This window comes from Triturus cristatus, chromosome 10 (assembly GCF_964204655.1).
Source record: "Triturus cristatus chromosome 10, aTriCri1.1, whole genome shotgun sequence".
Lineage (NCBI taxonomy): Eukaryota > Metazoa > Chordata > Amphibia > Caudata > Salamandridae > Triturus > Triturus cristatus.
In genome coordinates this window covers 219,588,904-219,606,293 of record NC_140593.1, presented here as the reverse complement: position 1 = coordinate 219,606,293, position 17,390 = coordinate 219,588,904, and the positions used below count along the sequence as shown (strand labels likewise).

Below are 17,390 nucleotides of genomic sequence, written 5' to 3'. Positions count from 1 at the left end.
TTTAAGTCTATATGCCTAGTACATACGGCTTTTTTTGGCGGGGGAACCAAGGATGTTCAGAAACTATTTATCCCCTATACTTCGGGCCGGGTGCTTAGGTCCAGCACTCGGAGTCTTATCAAGATAAATCGGGTCAGGAAAGTCAGATGGGGTGGTAGAGCTTTCTCTTTCCGTGCCGCCGGACTCTGGAATAAGCTTCCCTGTTTTCTAAAACTAACAGAAAATCATCAAGTTTTTAGAAAACTGCTAAAAACACGGCTCTTCCAAGAGGATCGCATCTGAGGATTGTGTCCTCCCTCTGTGCTTACCAGCGCCAAGACGCTTCGGCATTCGTGCGCTATACAAGACCTTATCCTATCCTATCCTATCCTATCCTAGTGCCACTGCAGCAATGATAGCCACACCACTGCTCTGACCAGGAAGGGGTCATAAAGTAGTTTAGGAATACCCAAAAAGTCATATGTTTTTCTGTGTCTTGACACTTACCCTTTGCATGCAGTTTGCTACCATATAATATTACACTATCCTTCAGTAATAATACGAATGGGCAAAAGCTTTAGACAAGATTATTCCTTTTGGAAAGACCATCTTCTGACACCTGGCAGTTTGCAGACCTAAACTAAACTTTCACTTAAAGATTGCTTTTTGGAAATCTTTTTTATTTTCTGGGCAAATGGCTAGCCCAAAGTCATCAGATTTCCTACTTCTGGGAAACGTATTAGTTTAAGGTTAAAGCAAATTTTCAAGTGACTCTTGTTAACTATTATTATTTTACTTCCTATTTCTATACTTGTAATTTTTTTCCGGGTGGAGAAAACCATATCCCTAGAACTGTCTAAAATATGATGTGTGTGTATTTTTTCCTATCCAGTTACAAGCAAAGAACATGGCTTCACCAATTGGAGTTAGAGGGCCCCTCGACTGAATAATCACGCAAACATAGCCCTTCGCAGAAAAAAACAGCCATAATAATAATATTCATAAGGTCAGAAATACATTCAGTGGGTCACGAGGAACATAGGGCTACTGGGTCCAACCATGATGGTTGAGGGCATTTACTCCTGATGTCCCGGGGCCCCATCTACAAAGGCTCCTTAGCAACTGGGCCAAGTAATAATAATACATTCAGGAGAAATAACACAATCCCCTTATAGTTAGTCATTGTCAGGCAAATCCCTGCCCCCCTCCTTCTTACAATGTGGCCGGGGTCATTACCTATTCACTGGTGGCCACATCCAGGGAGTAAATTCTAGAATTCCCCTTTGACTCCTTCAGTAATCAGTGAATTGTGTCTATGGTGCCACATCACCAGTTTCTTGAAGCCCCAAAGGTCTAGATCCAGTTTTTCCCACTCCTGCAGTATGAAAGCGACCGGCCTTGCAGCGAGTACCCTCTCCGTGGGCTCTCTCAAGTCCTGATCCTGTTTGGTGAAGTTGGGCTGTTCACGGTACGCGTGGCATTACCCAGCAGGTGCAGATTCTCTCCTTCGAGCAGCGCTGTCGGTTCATTTCAATGGTCGGGGCTGTTCCCTCTCTGCAACCATGAGATAAATCACTCTTCCCTTCCTGGGGGAAAGAAAATCGATCCTTTGGCTCACAACTGCAGCCCCAGTGAGGGAGTTATGTCTCTGGCAGCATCCTTGCTATCCCTCGGGGATCAGTCAGGTGCAGGTCTCCGTGTTCGGGCTTGACTCACCAATCACAGCCACAATCCTTTGGTCTGGGCAACAACCCAAACACTCTTGGCCACAGTAGTATCAGACGCCTCTCCTGTCATAAGGGGTTGCGGCGGTACTCGCAGTCTTGTGCAGACTCTTTCAATGCGATCACCCTCACCACGGTGGCCCCTCCTGGCATACGGGTTCATAGATAAAGGCGATCACAAGTCTCAATGCACCTGGCCTAATAAGTTAAACGGTGGCCCCCTCTGGCATTCAGGTTCACCACAACGAGGAGGTGCAGGTCTAGCACTTTCTGCACGGAGCCCCTTTCACAGCTCAAATCACTGCTGCCCTCTTCTGGCATACTAGGGTTGCTGGACCGTTCCTGGACAATGACCCTATCGGTGTGCCTCCTCACAACTTGCTCAGGAACTCCTCTTGGTAGGGAATCTCGGTCCCACTAAATATCTCCTCTTCCTCACAGGGCACAATGGTCATCATCATCATAGTAACTTTATTTCAATCACCAAGGATCATAAAAGTACAGATAAAAACATAATAAAACCTGAAAGTCATTACACATAAGTGCCATACAAATGAAAAATCTCAGAAATACAGACATTGTATGCTTAGGTCCAGGTAATTGCATACAAAGCATCTTGCAGATCACCCCCCCCCCCATTCATCTGTACAAGAGGGCCTGCTGGTTTTGCAAAGGCCACGCATAAGTCATGTGAAACCAGCATATCATTGTACATTGAAACCCAATGGGCCACCCATCAGAAAAGAATAATGTACTATGGGATTGAGATTTAGTTCACGAGAAGCATCCAGCTACTCCCTAGGACAACTATACACATGCCTGAGCAAATAATAAAATAAAGTGCAAGTTCTTCTTATAGCCCACGAATAGACCCAGATTGTTAGTTCTTTTGGACTGATAGGGATGGACCACTAAGCAATAAAGTGTGCGTTTTTCATTTAGACTATTCCGCAGCCATACAACAAAGTGCCAATGAAGTTGGGTTAAAACACAGCTATAAAAATGATTAAAATACAAGCACAAATCATGGGTAAGTACAAAAAGTTAAAGTGCATGGTAAACTGTCTACAATGCAAAGTAAAAAGATTCATTTAGGCCCTCCCACATAAATGTCATGACAGTTCCTGTTCACTTGCTCGGATACACTTTGAACGCCAGATCAATGCAACCATGAGGTATCTCACCAAGGGAAATGTCACCAACCTGGAGCTGTCAGCCCTTAAAATCCTAAATGCCTCCAGATGCCTTCTATTGCCTAGGTTTCTGCACAGGGGCAGTATCCATTTTCTCCTCTGTAGACTATAAACTGGGCAGAAGAATAGAAAATGGGGTATGGTCTCCGAAGGCCCCCTACAAGCTGGACACTAATTTCCTATAGATTGTACTTTAGCCCATTCAATACAGAAGGCTCTAGTGGGGAGAGATTGGTACCTGAATTGTAAATACTATTTCCGAACCAGAGGTGGGTGATTTAATCGGTTGTCTTTTCATACACAGGTAGCAACTCAAAACTGGTAAACTCTGTAGTTAAAGTACTTCTACTTCACAAATGATTTTTACAGATAAATACTCCCAGTAACATGATTTAATGCCCATTTTAGAGATGGAATTAGATTGCTCCGGCCATACCCAAATCTTCTCCAACCCCAGATTCCCTCATGCAGTTCTAACATGCGTTAGCCATGTTATTTTATTTGCACCAGTTGAGGTCAGGAGATCCCTGGTGGGTTCGCGTGATGCTCCTAAAGCAGTTGAAGTCCAAAGTCTACACCAATATATCAAAGGCCCATTCTCAGCTTTCAGAGAGATTTTTCTGAGTGCCATATCAATTCAATTCAAATAGCTTTATTTCGATATACAAATATCATAAAAGCAGGATTATCATAAAAACAGTAAAAATAAAACAATTATATACAATAGATCCAAGAAGAGTTTAGAAGGATGTAATTGTTTTGTTAGTAAAATAACAATTTTATACTAATACCCAAAAAAATACCATTTGCATAGTTAATAATTTTTAGCAGACTGTAATAAATACATTTGTTTAAAAAGAGAATAAAAAAGGCATACTTCATATACAGCTATTTGATTTCGTTTAAGAGAATAAGAATGCCATATCAAGTTCCAAGGGGGTCATGGGTAAACTCTTTGGAAGAGCGAAGAGAGATCTAATAAATCAATTTTCTGCTGTAGTTAGAATGTCACAATTAGCAAGTCCCCAACTCTGTCATACTAGATAGCTCCCAGTGCGTTCAAATTATAAATCTCTATAGCTGGGGCACTTCTATTTGAACTGGTTTTCTTGAAATCTTTAACAATCTTGAGATATAGTAAAGTGAAGAGCAGCGTGATTTTTGTACCTGCATGGCGCAGTCCAGGCTTGATGTTAATCTTAGCCTTAAATAATCAAACTTGGAAACCTGTTCTATTGGGTCATTGCTGGAATACAACTTGCATTTGTAGCTTTTACTTTTTGCAGGATTAAAAATCATACATTTAATTTTAGAGCTGTTAAGCTCAAACCCACGCTTATTGCAAAAGATGGGTTACTCCGTCGAAACGGTGACAGATATCCCGTCTGCCGAAATATACATCCCATTATATCCCATGGGCACTCAGTGTACTTTCACAGCACTCATGCACTCCAGCACTCTCCAGTACTGTGTCCCTCATGCATTGTGCCATTACAGCCACATATACATTCCACACACACACTAAGTCTGCTCGCTCTGCTCAGTACTGTGGCTTTTCTGTATTGTACAACAGTGTGCTTTTTGCAAAAACACACACTCTGCCAGCACACACACTCACCATGTGCGCGCTGCACAACACTTCTGTCTTCATGTATTGTACTTCATGCAAGCACACATTCTCCCAGGACATGGTTCCACTGTGCACGCACTGCAGAGCACAACATATCTTATGTAATGTATTCCTCGCAGGCATACATACTCCCAGTACATGCACTAACCACACATATACTGCACAGTACTGTTGTATCCCTGTACTCTACCCTTCCCAGGCACAAACACATCTAGCGCTACTCCTGCACAGTGCAGCACTCCACATCTACCTGATATAGGCCAATTGTGAGTTAAGTTAAGCACACAGCAGAACTTTTTAAAAGGTGAGTGAGCCTTTAGGCCTCACTCCAGTGACACAGGGTAAAAAGGAACTGTTCACTATTACTAATCACTACTTGGTATGCTGCCTCCACGGCGCTTGGGCTGGTTAACTCCTAGTGAAGGTGGCAGTCTTGCACCACTATGAGGGTAGTGCTTTGGGTGCCTCTCCTAGTCCAACAAGACTGCAGTCCGTGAAACAGGCCTATTGTCATGGCTCACATGCATGATTCGTGTTTACCTATGACAAAAAATCAGCATTAGGTATCCAGACAACAGTACAGTTTGGCACTCAAGATAGGGGTACACGTCTGCAACCATGCAGAGGACTTTTCCGTCCAACACATAATATTCAAGGACTACTTCTCTTGATAGTTATTACACGTGGGATGAACTAGAAGCAGCCCACATCTTTTTCCTCAAGTGTGCTTGCTGCGGCTACATTAAAACTGTGAACAAAATTGTGGAAAACACCCTAGATCTGCAGCTAGCACACGTTAATAGGAAAATATTCTGTAAGTGTTAGATGATAAGATTGTTAAAATATTAATGACTCACACATTTTAATGGTAAAAATTTCACATATCACCTGTGTTTGGTACATTCTAGAAATAGAAGAACTTCTAAGAAAGCTGAAAAGTGGAAGCAGCTGTGAAGAAAACGGGCATGTGCACAGTTCCAGGAGGAAACGGAGACATCTCGGCCTGCCAGATAATCAAGCTTCGCCAATGCAGAGTAATAAGCACAATTCAAGTAATGTACATGAAGAACAGACTTCCGACTGGGAGCAGGTTGGTCATTGTTTCATATTATACATTTAGACATGCTAATGAGGGCAAGGAATGTGTCAAACTCAATGGTGCCCACACATTTGCAATCCAAATTCTACTTATAAGCTTGTAAAGTTGGAATGATTTCTTTCCTAATGAATGAGGGGATTCATTTTGCTGTCGAGTCACAGAGGGAAGCTGGAGCAATCTGTCTCCTCCAGGGCCATCTGTTGCAATTCTGACAAGTGGGTTGTTGAAAGCTCTCATCTCTGTATTTGTCAAAGCCAGTGGCGTAACGAAACTTGAGTGTCCCCCCGCAAAATACATGGATGGAGCACCTCATTCTCCGGACCCAGTCAGGACCTCTCATGCAGGCCCCGGCTTGGAAGCCAAAGCAGCCCTGGCAACTTTTGTCAGACCAGCCCCCATATAGTGCTTGGGAAGCAAGCTAGGGGAAACACCGCAGAAATGGTGCATTCCATGACACATTTTTCATTATATATTCAATTGTATAAGCTTTTGAAGCACAGTAAATGAAGACGTTGCAGTGCACCTTATGCACAGTCACTCATCTTACAAAATAACTCATCTTACAAAGCAACATTCTGGATTCCCGCGCCTAACCAGCCCTTAAACGATGAGGCATTGTGGAACCCAAACTTCATTAAGCAAAGGTGCATTTAAAATCCAGCCTTCATCTAAACCCTACCAAACCTCAAACACTAAAACACTTTCTGAAATACGGACAGGCAGTATCGATCATCCAGTTTTGTTTGCTTATTGGTTCTTCCCAGTAGATGCCACTTTGAATCAGGAGATTCTGGATGTGTCTGCTTCTGTCTCATTAACTCTGGCTAGGTCACGTAAATGTCCATCAAGAAAGGGGGGGGGGGGGATTCACTGAAGTGGTGTGAGACTGAATGAGTGAAGGTGCCGGGGAGCAGGGCACGGAGCTGGTGTGTGTGCAGGAGAGCTGCCAATGAGACAGACTGAAGGAGGGAAACAGACATGAAGTGAGGAGACAGAGCAAGAAAAGATACATTTGCAAGGGAGCTGGTATCTGAATGATTAGTAATGATTGATCTCTTCTCTTAGTCTTTAGATTACAGAGCTCTTGTTTATTTCTGAGACAGCAGCTTCCCCTCAGTTTACACCACACGTACCAACCCATGAGAAAGCAGATTTATCCCATGGGCTATTTCCTGCTCTGATATGTAGGCCGGCCTAGTCCTTACGTTACAGAGCTCTCCCTGGGTTCTAAAAACAGCAATTTACCCCTCGGGTTTTGCAGCCGGTGACAGCTGAGCTACCTCTCATTTAAATGAAACAAACAGAAAACGCTTTTTATAGAGTTTTAGTGTGAGAATTAAATGTTTATATTTTAAATCCCTGCATGCACAAACCTTACCCATCCACATGAAAGTATCTCGGGTTCTTGTGAGGTGCGTGAAGCACTATACTCATAACCCATAGGGATGCAGAGTAATGCATTGTGATACAGATCTGTGTAATGTAATGTAATGTAATAGGACATTTATAGAGCGCCACTGTCACTCCGAGGAGCATCATGGCGCTAAAACGGAACCCAGAGATGGAAACAAAAGGCCTGGTTAACTGCTGACAGTAATAAACAGGGAACCAGATCAGAGTTTTGCGGAGAGTGTTAGGAGCACTGAAAATCCAGGTTCTTAGGGCCTTCCTCAAAAGGGACTCAGATGTGATATGACGAAGCTGTAGAGGAAGTTTATTCCATGCCTTTGAGCCTATCACTGTGAGGGATTTTCCTCCCTTTGAGTCCAGTCTGAAAGCTGGCATTTTCAGCAGATTGGCAGTAATGAGACATGCAGTGACATCAATCGGCAACTGCACCGCTCATAGTAACTTCTGAAGGTGTGGGTGGGAGACAAAGCTGTCGGGTCACACAGCTCTGGAAAATCCTCTGCACACCACTGCTACCCCTCAGTTTACAAAACTTTCAGTAAAGTCAGTGACAGCAGAGCTCTCACCACTACACCAAACATGGCCCCCGAGATGTCCAGTTCTCCTGTGTCCACTGCAAGACTGTCACTCACACTGGCTCTGTGCTCCTCCATTTTGCTACGCCTGTTTCATTTCCAATAAAAAATGCAGAACTTCAGGTACCAGAACACAAAGCCCCCAAAGCTAAGAAGAAAAGAAGAACACAGAGAACTGTCTAAATAAAAACATGAATCAGGACAAGTTAACCACTCTTCCAAATAAAAGGCATCACATCCCCTTTAAAAGCTTCAAAACAGGAAGGAAAGCATGCTTCCTAGATACTGCAGTGCAGATTCCCTGCCACCCCCATACAAATATTGTACAAGAGAGAGTGAGCTCATATATGCCCCACCCTGGACCACAGAGAGAGTGGACTGCAGGAAACACCTTGGTTGTTGCTGGACAGAGAAATGCAAAGAGTTTAAATCATTGAACCCTAAAGCGATCATTTTAATCAGTAATCCTCACCACTACACAAGAGTGCACATACATCACACTAAGTTGCCTTCCACCTAGAGGTGGGCAAGCCAAGAAATTAACAGGTAGAGCCGAGCCAATGGTCTGGCTTGGCTCTTAGAGCTCATGCATGAGCCAAGCCCTGAAAATGCTTCCTATGAAAATCATATAACAAACTTCACATAAAATAAGATAAACTCTTCAAAATTTAAAAGAATGCATTTCTTTAACATGTTAAAGCTTTGTCATTAATACAGCACATTATAGCACTGCACTGAGAAGTACTTATCAAAAGTGATAGTTTTTAAACATGAACCATTAGTGAACTAAGAATGCAACACAGTTATCATGTAAACCCTGTATGTGGCCCAGATTATTATAGACCAACACTATTGTCTATTTAATCAGACACATTAGGTATTTGTACAACTGTTATTCTGAGTTTACATATTTGAAAGTGCTTTCATACGTGTTAATTATAGGAAAGGAGTATTTGTGAAATAAAATATTTGCCAAAAATCAATCATTTCAAGTAGGGAGGCCACAATTTATCCAGGTTTTCTTGTTTCAGTTTGTTTTAATCAGCCACCAAATGGGTAAGTAAGTGTCTTTCTGCTTTTATGTTGATGCTTTCATTTGATCTCTGTGCATTTACATGCAGTTTGTATGTAATATGAACTGGACCCAGAGGTATTGGAGTGCTTTACAAGAGCACCAATTAGATTAGACAAGACACATTCATTTTGAATAGGCACAGGTAGATTAAGTGACTAGCCCAAAATCACCGGATGAGAAGCCGAATTCTAGATTGGAATCTGGTTCGACAGTTCTGGCCCTAATTTCATCCCTCCCATTACATGTTAAGTCCTTACTGTGAAAAGGACCTAAACGCTATGGGCCCGATTCACAGAACTAACTTAAGACAAAATCCTAAACTTACTACCATTTTGGTATTCACAGAAGGCACTTACTCATTTTGGTATTCACAGAAGGCACTTACTCATTTCGGTATTCACAGAAGTTAGGAGTCCTAACTTTAGGACTCCTAAATGCCTTCTGTGAATACCGAAAGCCTTAAAATTAGGATTTTTCTCAGTTTAGTAGTAGTAAAGTTAGGAGTCCTAATTTAAGGACTCCTAAACTGAGAAAAATCCTAATTTTAAGGCTTTCGGTATTCACAGAAGGCATTTAGGAGTCCTAAAGTTAGGACTCCTAACTTCTGTGAATACCGAAATGAGTATGTGCCTTCTGTGAATACCAAAATGAGTAAGTGCCTTCTGTGAATACCAAAATGGTAGTACGTTTAGGATTTTGTCTTAAGTTAGTTCTGTGAATCGGGCCCTATGATCACTGTAGCAGGGATGACTATTCCATTGAAAGCGTTGGAATACAATATTAAGTTTAACAAGTGTTATCTCCGGCTAAATCTGCATTTTTCTCTTTCACTTCTGCCAGCCATAAATTAGCATTTGAATAGGTGTGAATGATGTGTTAACTTGTTCCCAGGAGTAAACAAAAGGCGGGCCTGAATGGGCAGAGATAACCCATCTGAACCAGATAGAATATGCAGGATGAAGCTGTGAGGATCCTTTTTGACATTAAAGTGTCAACTCCTGCTTGAATGTCCATCCTGCTTAATAGGTCTGCTGAGGTTTTTCACATGACACTTGGAGCACACTTTGAAGAGGCCTCCTCTGTCATAGGCAAATGTTGGCTTACGCTTGGACAGGACCCTTCTTTTGAGTCCCCCCCGCCAGACAGGCCCCAAGCAGCGGGCTTCTTTTTAACATTAGAGTGTGAAAGACTGTTTGAGAGATCTGCTGGGTTTACATATAACATTTGGGATGCACTTCAAAGGAGGGAAACAGGATGCCAAAATGATTTGTGTGTATCCACTGTTTGTTTATTGAAAACCCAGCTGATGTTTTACCAGACTAAGGTTGTTGTGGGTACAGGATCTGCCTCAAACTGGATTTTAGTGGTAGATGTGAACGGACACTAGGACTATAATTGTATTCTCCCACACACACACCCATCCCTCAGACTCCCAGTTTAATGTGGCCAAAGGCATGTGCCATCTTGAAAATGTCCAAATTGGGCAGGGTTAGCCCCAGCTACCTTTACCCCATTGGTTCAGGCATCTCCAGGGGTCATTCTCACCCATTAGCTTGCCCCAGACATAAATGTGGTATCTCCAGGAACCCCCCTCTGAACACTCCTGGACCTGTGGAAGATCAAAAGAGGATTGAACCTGCTGTCAGAGACTTGCGAAGAGCCTAGAAGACTGGACCTGCTCTTCTGCATGTACCTAGGATAAAGAAGTGTAATCCAAGGGTCATAAGGCAAATCTCCAGTTAAATCTTCAGTGACACAAGAAGCCTTTTCCTTCAACTGCCCGGCTGACCATTATTAACTGGCCCTGAACAGGACTCTCCTGTTTGGCCTCTGCCCGCCAACCTATGAATCTCTAAATACCTCCTGAGGTCCATGGGGCCTTTAGAAATATAATCCTGTGGTAGATTGGAACTTAAAAGACTCAGTTTAATTTAGCAACTTTAAGGATTCACCCTGAAAAAGATTGTGATTATTGCTTGAGATGGGTACTTACCCCCTATCTTCCCTCAACCAATAATCTAATTTCCTACACCGGAGATAAAATTAATAAATGAAATATTGTGGGGTTTATTTACAAGCCCCTTGCGCCACCGGTACATCACGTTGAGTGGCACACTGGCGGTACAACCTGCTGCCCGATATTTACAAGGACACCTGCGTGTGCTTGTAAATATCGCCCCTTCTCATGCAACACCTTGCATGTGGGGGCATGACATGACATGGCTGTTGCTGTGGGTGTTGCCAAGCAACAACCATGTATTCTGATGCATTTCCAGCTTTACAAGGAATAGTAAACCTGGAAATGCGTCAGAATACTAAGCGAGGTGCAGTCATGGGGCTGATAAGGAGTCACCCACTTGCTCCAGGGATTTCTTTGGCCTCTTACATTTTTCATAATAGTGGGCTACAACTTTAGGTTGCAGACACCCTCCTTCCACTTTCATTTCATTTGGACATGGGCCTTCCAATCCAGGACTTCTAGGTTGACACTCCCTGGGGGTGTCTTGGGAGGCTGTTGCCTCAGTTCCCCTGTCACCTATTGCTGTGAGAGTGCAGGCAGCACCTCTAGGTAAACAGTGGCTCACCAATGTCCAGTCTTGCAGCCCTTTCCAATCAGAGCAGGTAACCCTTGGCTCTTTGGACCTCTCACTATGGGTATACTCCCCCTCCTCCCATTTCCTCTTCTCCATGGCCTTTGTACCCATCCCTTAGGGACATTACCACCCGAAATCTAGGTGTTTGGGGAACACAGGGTAGCCACCCCAACTACTTTTATTTGCATGTGGGAGGTCACTACAATGATGCAGTCTAAGGGTAGGTTGACACTGACAACTACATTACTCTGGACAAGTACCCCCTCCCATTCTAGGGATAACAAGGCCACAGGGTAGGCAGATTCCACCCATGGGCATTCCTTACCTTGCAAACCTCTCCTGACAAATACTGATCTGGGGAGCTAGCCTTTTCAACACCATGGTCTGGCTGGCACCTCTATCCCTCATACCAGAGACAGGTCCTAGAGGACACAAGGTATACTCCTATGTGCTTTAAGTTACTTAACTGAGTCAAGCAGATCAGAGGCAAGGTGGTCATTACTTGATACAATCCACATATTATTACTCCACAGAATTTGGCAAGTCAAAGTCCAGTTGAGAAACCTAAATCTGTAGCGGTTTGAACTTGTCGACAAAATCCTTGGGGACTTCTTCACAAAAAACAATTTAGGTTGTGGGAAAATATTCTGAATGAAAATCCCACTTTTATTAAATAACTTTGAAACCCCCAAGCATCTTCCAAGAGGGTCATGGCATTGAGAATACCTGTGATACTCACCTCTGTTTTTTAATCATTTGACTGTCTCTGAATTTTCCATCTTAGTCTATGTTCACTCTATATGGAATCATCACTTAAGTTGATGTTTATTTATTGATGAAAAATTTACAGTCATTAGTTTTATAAATGTTTTGCTATGTTAGGTATTTGAATTGAACTGTCTTGTCCAGTGGGCTATATTTGTTCATTCAAAAGGGTTGTGAAGTGTCCCTTCCCATGACACATCTTAAGTTCAAAATGTGCTGTTTAAAATATTACCAAATTAATTGAAAAATAAATACATGGGCCAAGAAAACAGATTAACTTGACCTGTTTTGTTTAAAGATGTACTTTCTAAAAGTGGCATTTGTAATTTAAAATCCGACTTCACCATGAGAGATGCAATACTAAAACATTCATGTCCAACATTTTAAATACACTGCACACTGCCCTTGGGCTGTTCAGGGCCCATGCTAGGGTTGACTAATTAAAAAGGAAGGTGTGGGCCTGTCAACATTTTTTTGCTAGGTTGAATTGGCAGTTTAAAAACTGCACACACATGTTGCAATGGAAGACCTGATACATGTTTAAAGTACTACTTAAGTGGGTAGCACTATCAGTGCTGTAGGCCCACTGGTAGCATTTAGTTTACAGCCCCTGGGCACTGTTAGTGCCACTTTACTAGGGACTTACAAGTAAACTAAATATGGCAATTGGATATACGCCAATTCTATCATGTTTTAAGGACAGAGTACAATCACATTAGCTCTGGTTAGCAGTGGCAACGTTTGCTGAGTCCTAAAGCCAGCAAAATTGAACTCAGAAAAACAGGAGTGCTGATGGCAAAAAGTTAAGGGGAAAAGCACGCTATGATTGCCAAGTCTAATAGGCTGTCCTTTCAGCGGCACAGCAGTCCTTCTTCCTGGCTGAGTCCAAAGGTCCAGAACTGTCCTGGAGAGTTGGTGTCTGAGGTCTAGTATTTATATTTGTTGCCCACTTGAAGTGGGAGAAACTTCTAGAGGTTTCCACTGCCCAGAGGTACTTGTAATTTCCTGCCTCCCTCCCTGACCCGAGATTGTGTGGGGTCACAATAGACTAGTGTCAAACCCCTTTGTGAGAGTGAACAGGCAGTGCCTTTGTAATGTACAAGTGTAGTAGGTAAGAGCTCCACCCCCTTGTTAACTTAGTGTGGCCCATCCTGCCAATACCTAGCTTCCCTTTATCTCACTGTCTGGGGACAATACACAAAGACCAACTGCCAACGACATCTAGTCATGTGATCCAGGATGCAGGCAGCAGACACCTAATGGTTGGGATGAGGAAATGCTATATTTCTAAAAGTGGCATTTTAAAAATGTTGATTAAACATCCACCTTCACCATTAAATAGGGATTTTAATTACAATTCTTCAGACACCAAACTCACCTTGTACCTGCTCTCAATTGGAAGTTACAGCCTTTAAATTGTAATAACGTAACCCAAATGTTATCCAGTGGGAAAGGTAGGCCTTGAAGTAGTAAAAAATGAATGTAGTCATTTTGTCCTCCCAGCACATGTAAAGTTTAAAAGCACACATCCTACTTTTTAAATACACTGCACTCTGCCCTTGAGGCTGTTCAGGGGTGACCCTCGGGGTGAATTATATATAATAAAAATGTAGGTTTGGGCCTTGCTAATGGTTTTATTTTGCCAGGACGAAATGGCAATTTAAAACTGCACACAGAGGCTGCAATGGCAGGCCTGAGACCTATTTGGAGGACTACTCAAGTAGGTTGCACAATCAGTGCTACCAGCCCACTAGTAGCCTTTAATTTACAGGCCCTGGGTACATGTGGTACCACTCTATTCAGGATTTACAAGTAATGTAAATGTGCCAGTTGGGTATAAGCCAATTTCACCATGTTTTAAAGAGAGAGCACAAGCCCTTTAGGGACTAGTTAGCAGTGGTAAAGTGTGCAGAGTACTAAAGCTATAAATAATGTGATCAGAAAATAGGAGGGTTGAAGGCAAAAAGTTTGGGGGAAGACCACCCTAAGCCTGACAGGTCTGACACTCTGGCATAAGCAAATTGTTTAGCCCATTATAAGTGTCAGCTGCGTTCCCCTTTACCTAGCCCTCCAGTGCGTTTATTAAGGTGTTCCCAAATTCTGCCTAAGTTTGTTGTGATTATGTGTGTGTGTTCTGGAATGTATTCCTATACTTTTCCGATGTGAGACAAAACTTCTGCAATAGTGCATCCTTCTTGTGGGTGTATGCATCAGCTAACCCTTCCTCTAGAGTCAGGAGTGTGTTCTTCCCAAGTGCTTCTGGTCCACCCTGCACATTTCTTAAGTTCTTTCATCAGAAGGAAACTGTAAAGAATTGGGTTGGTGGTTGACTGGGGTGTGATCCATGGTCAAGCAGCAACCACAATCCTTGTTAGGGTGAGGCACAAGTGAACCCTAAATTAATCTGTGATCAACCCTCTGGTACCTTGGCACAGGGCAGTGAGGCTTAACCTGGAGGCAATGTGCAAAGTATTTTTGCAACACTTCAAACACTAATAAAGTGAAAAAATGCCACACATAAAGGATCACACACCACATTAGAAAACTATAATTATTGATATTAAAAAAAACAAGACCAAAACAACAAAAATCCTATCAGCAGAGCCAGCGATATGCAGGGTTAAACATGACTGTGAAAATAGTCCCAAAAAGCACAAAGCCCCAACTGTGGATACTTGCTCTCGCTGGACCAGAACAAATGGTTGTTCCGTGCAGCAGAGGAGATGTTTTAGTTCTGTTGCATATACAGATGCTGGCAGCACACCTTAGGCCCACTGCCAAGGTTCCAGGACTGGGGTGGCATCACATGGCATGGTAGACTCATAGATGGCCGAGTTCTGATGTTTGGTTTAGGATGTTTGAGCCTTCTGTCCCTGGGGCCCAAGTCAGGATGCCACCAAACTAGGCCTTGGAGTCACTTTGTTGTTCAACAGGTGCAGGTCAAGTCCTTCTAATCCAGGCAAGAAGGCAGCAGGCAGCAGGTCAGTCCAGCAGAGTAGTAGTCCTTTCAGCAGCACAACAGTCCTTCTTCCTGGCAGAGTATCCACAGGCCCAGACGTGTACTGAAGAGCTGGTATCTGAGTTCCAATATCCATACCCAGTTCTGCCATTAAAGTAGGAGAAGCTTCTAGAGGAATGCCTTTGAAATGCGCAGGTGCCCTGCCTTCCTTGCCCTGGCTCCAGGCACACCTAAGCTCCCTATTGTTTGTGGCTGTCTAGGAGGAATACATAAAGCCCAACTGGCAACTACACCCAGTCATGTGACCCAGAGACAAGCTGCAGGCACCAAATGGCTATGCCAGGAAAATGCCAACTTTCTTAATGTGGTATTTTAAAAACTGTATTTTAAAATACCACTTCTCCGTAATATAAGATTTTCCATCACATTTCCAAAGACACCAAACATGAATGAGTTACCTCTTCCCATTTGGAAGTTACTGCTTATTTAATGTAATAAGGTAACCCCAATGTGATCCTGTGGGAGAGGTAGGCCTCACAGTAGTGATAAATTAATGCACGTTTTTTTCACTACCAGGACATCCATCTTGTTAAATACACTGCACCCTGCCCTCTGTGCTGTCCAGGGCCTACCCTAGGTGTGACAAATATGTAGTTAAAAGGAATGTTTTGGTTGAAATTCCAGTTTGCAGCTGCACACACAGGCTGCAATAGCAAACCTGAGGCATCTTGAATGTGCTACTTAAGTGGGTTGCTCAATCAGTACAGCAGACACACTAGTAGCATTTAATTTACAGGCCCTTGGCACAGGTAGTTCCACCTCACTAGGGACATAAAAGTAAATTAAGGACGCCAATTGGGTATAAGCCAATTCTACTATGTTTTAAGGAGAGGGCACAAGCAATTTATCACTGGTTGCCAGTAGAAAAGTGGGCAGAGCCCTAAAAGCCAACAAAAATAGGTTAAAAATACAGGAGCGTTAAGGCAAAACGTCTGGGGATAACCCTGCAGAAAGGACCAAGTCTAGCACAAACCCTTTGTTAATGTCATCCCCCAGCACAAAACCAGACACTACCTTTTTAGCTAGGTGAAATGTGTATGGCCTCACTGTATATTATTCACAGTTTCTGCCACCATCTTTGCTGAAGGTTCAGCCAAGCCTGACTTTCTCTTCTAAGGCCAATTTCTTCTCCTCAATTGCTATCTTCTCCTCCTCTATGGCTAGGGCAGCCAGCTTGACTTGACGTCCCCTCTAAGATTGCTTGTTCTGAAACTCTGTCTGAAGGTCTGCCAGTTGTGAGGGACTCAGGCTTTGGGCAACTTCACTTCCTTCCCTGGAAAGTGCCCATGAGAAGCTTCTTTGAGATAGATTATGCTCTGCCCCTACCCCTCCTGGAATTTCATCAACTTCTTCAGTGATGGCTCCTCCGTAGGGGCGTTTGGCCGTCGCCCCCCTGCTTTCTCGCAGTGTTATAGGCAGAAACATAGAACGGTAAAAAGTACCATTTTATGTTTCTGCTTCTCGCACTGCGAGAAAACAGAAGTGCCTGGTTGGGGGCGGGATCGTAGGCGGTCGTGCTCGAGGGCAGGGGGAGTGGCTTACCCACTGTTGTGGGTACTGACTGTTTGGTCGCCCCCTGGAGCTGACCAAACAGTCACTCAAGCACGACCGCCCACTCTCCCTTTGTCTCTATGCCGGAGAAAATGGCACGGGTAGGGAGCTCTCCCCTGCGCCTCACCAATCACAGCTCTGCCATTGCAGCGTTGTGATTGGCAGAGGGAGGGGATTGAGGCTGCCTTTCCTGATGACAAGGAGCTGCAGGAATTGGCGGAGGACCCGACGGCGGAAGTCGGGAGTCGTCGGACCCATCCAGAAGCTCAGTAAGTTTTATTTAATATTTTTATGTTATGAAACCCCTCCCGCCTCCCCCCATAACCCCCTGATGACCCCATTTCCACCCCCCACCTGCCCGTAATGCCAGCCGCGACTGAACTTCTTCAATATTTTTCTCTAAGGGGACTTTTAGCTGCCACACTTTGTCACAAGCCCTGAGGGCCCTTACATAGTCCGATCCCTTGGAATTGAGGCCCAATTTCATTTGCCTGCCTCTGCATTGTGCTTATAACCCCACCACTGTGAATTTTTCAAGGGTAATCAGACCCACTGCCATATTTCCTTCGATTTTTAAAAGGTGTACAAATTGGAATAAAACATAGGGGCATATCAACAACAACCGGCGATAATTATCTCTAAGCGCACTTAGCGCTAGGATAATTATCGCCGGCTAGCATTGATTTTTATCGCTGAGATAGCGTGCTATTAGCAACGCTTATCTCAATAGCGATAAAAATCCTCACGCTAAGTGGCTAACGTGAGATTATCGCTGG

At 43.5% G+C, this 17,390-nt stretch overlaps 1 protein-coding gene across 1 annotated transcript in view; it reads left to right on the top strand.

Annotated features, from left to right (window-relative positions):
- SLC39A12 (solute carrier family 39 member 12) overlaps positions 1–17,390 on the top strand; it is a 239,877-nt gene that overhangs the window by 95,604 nt on the left and 126,883 nt on the right. The window contains exon 5 of the mRNA XM_085630837.1: positions 5,435–5,616. Coding sequence (XP_085486963.1) covers positions 5,435–5,616 — 182 coding nt within the window. The remainder of the gene's footprint in view (positions 1–5,434; positions 5,617–17,390) is intronic.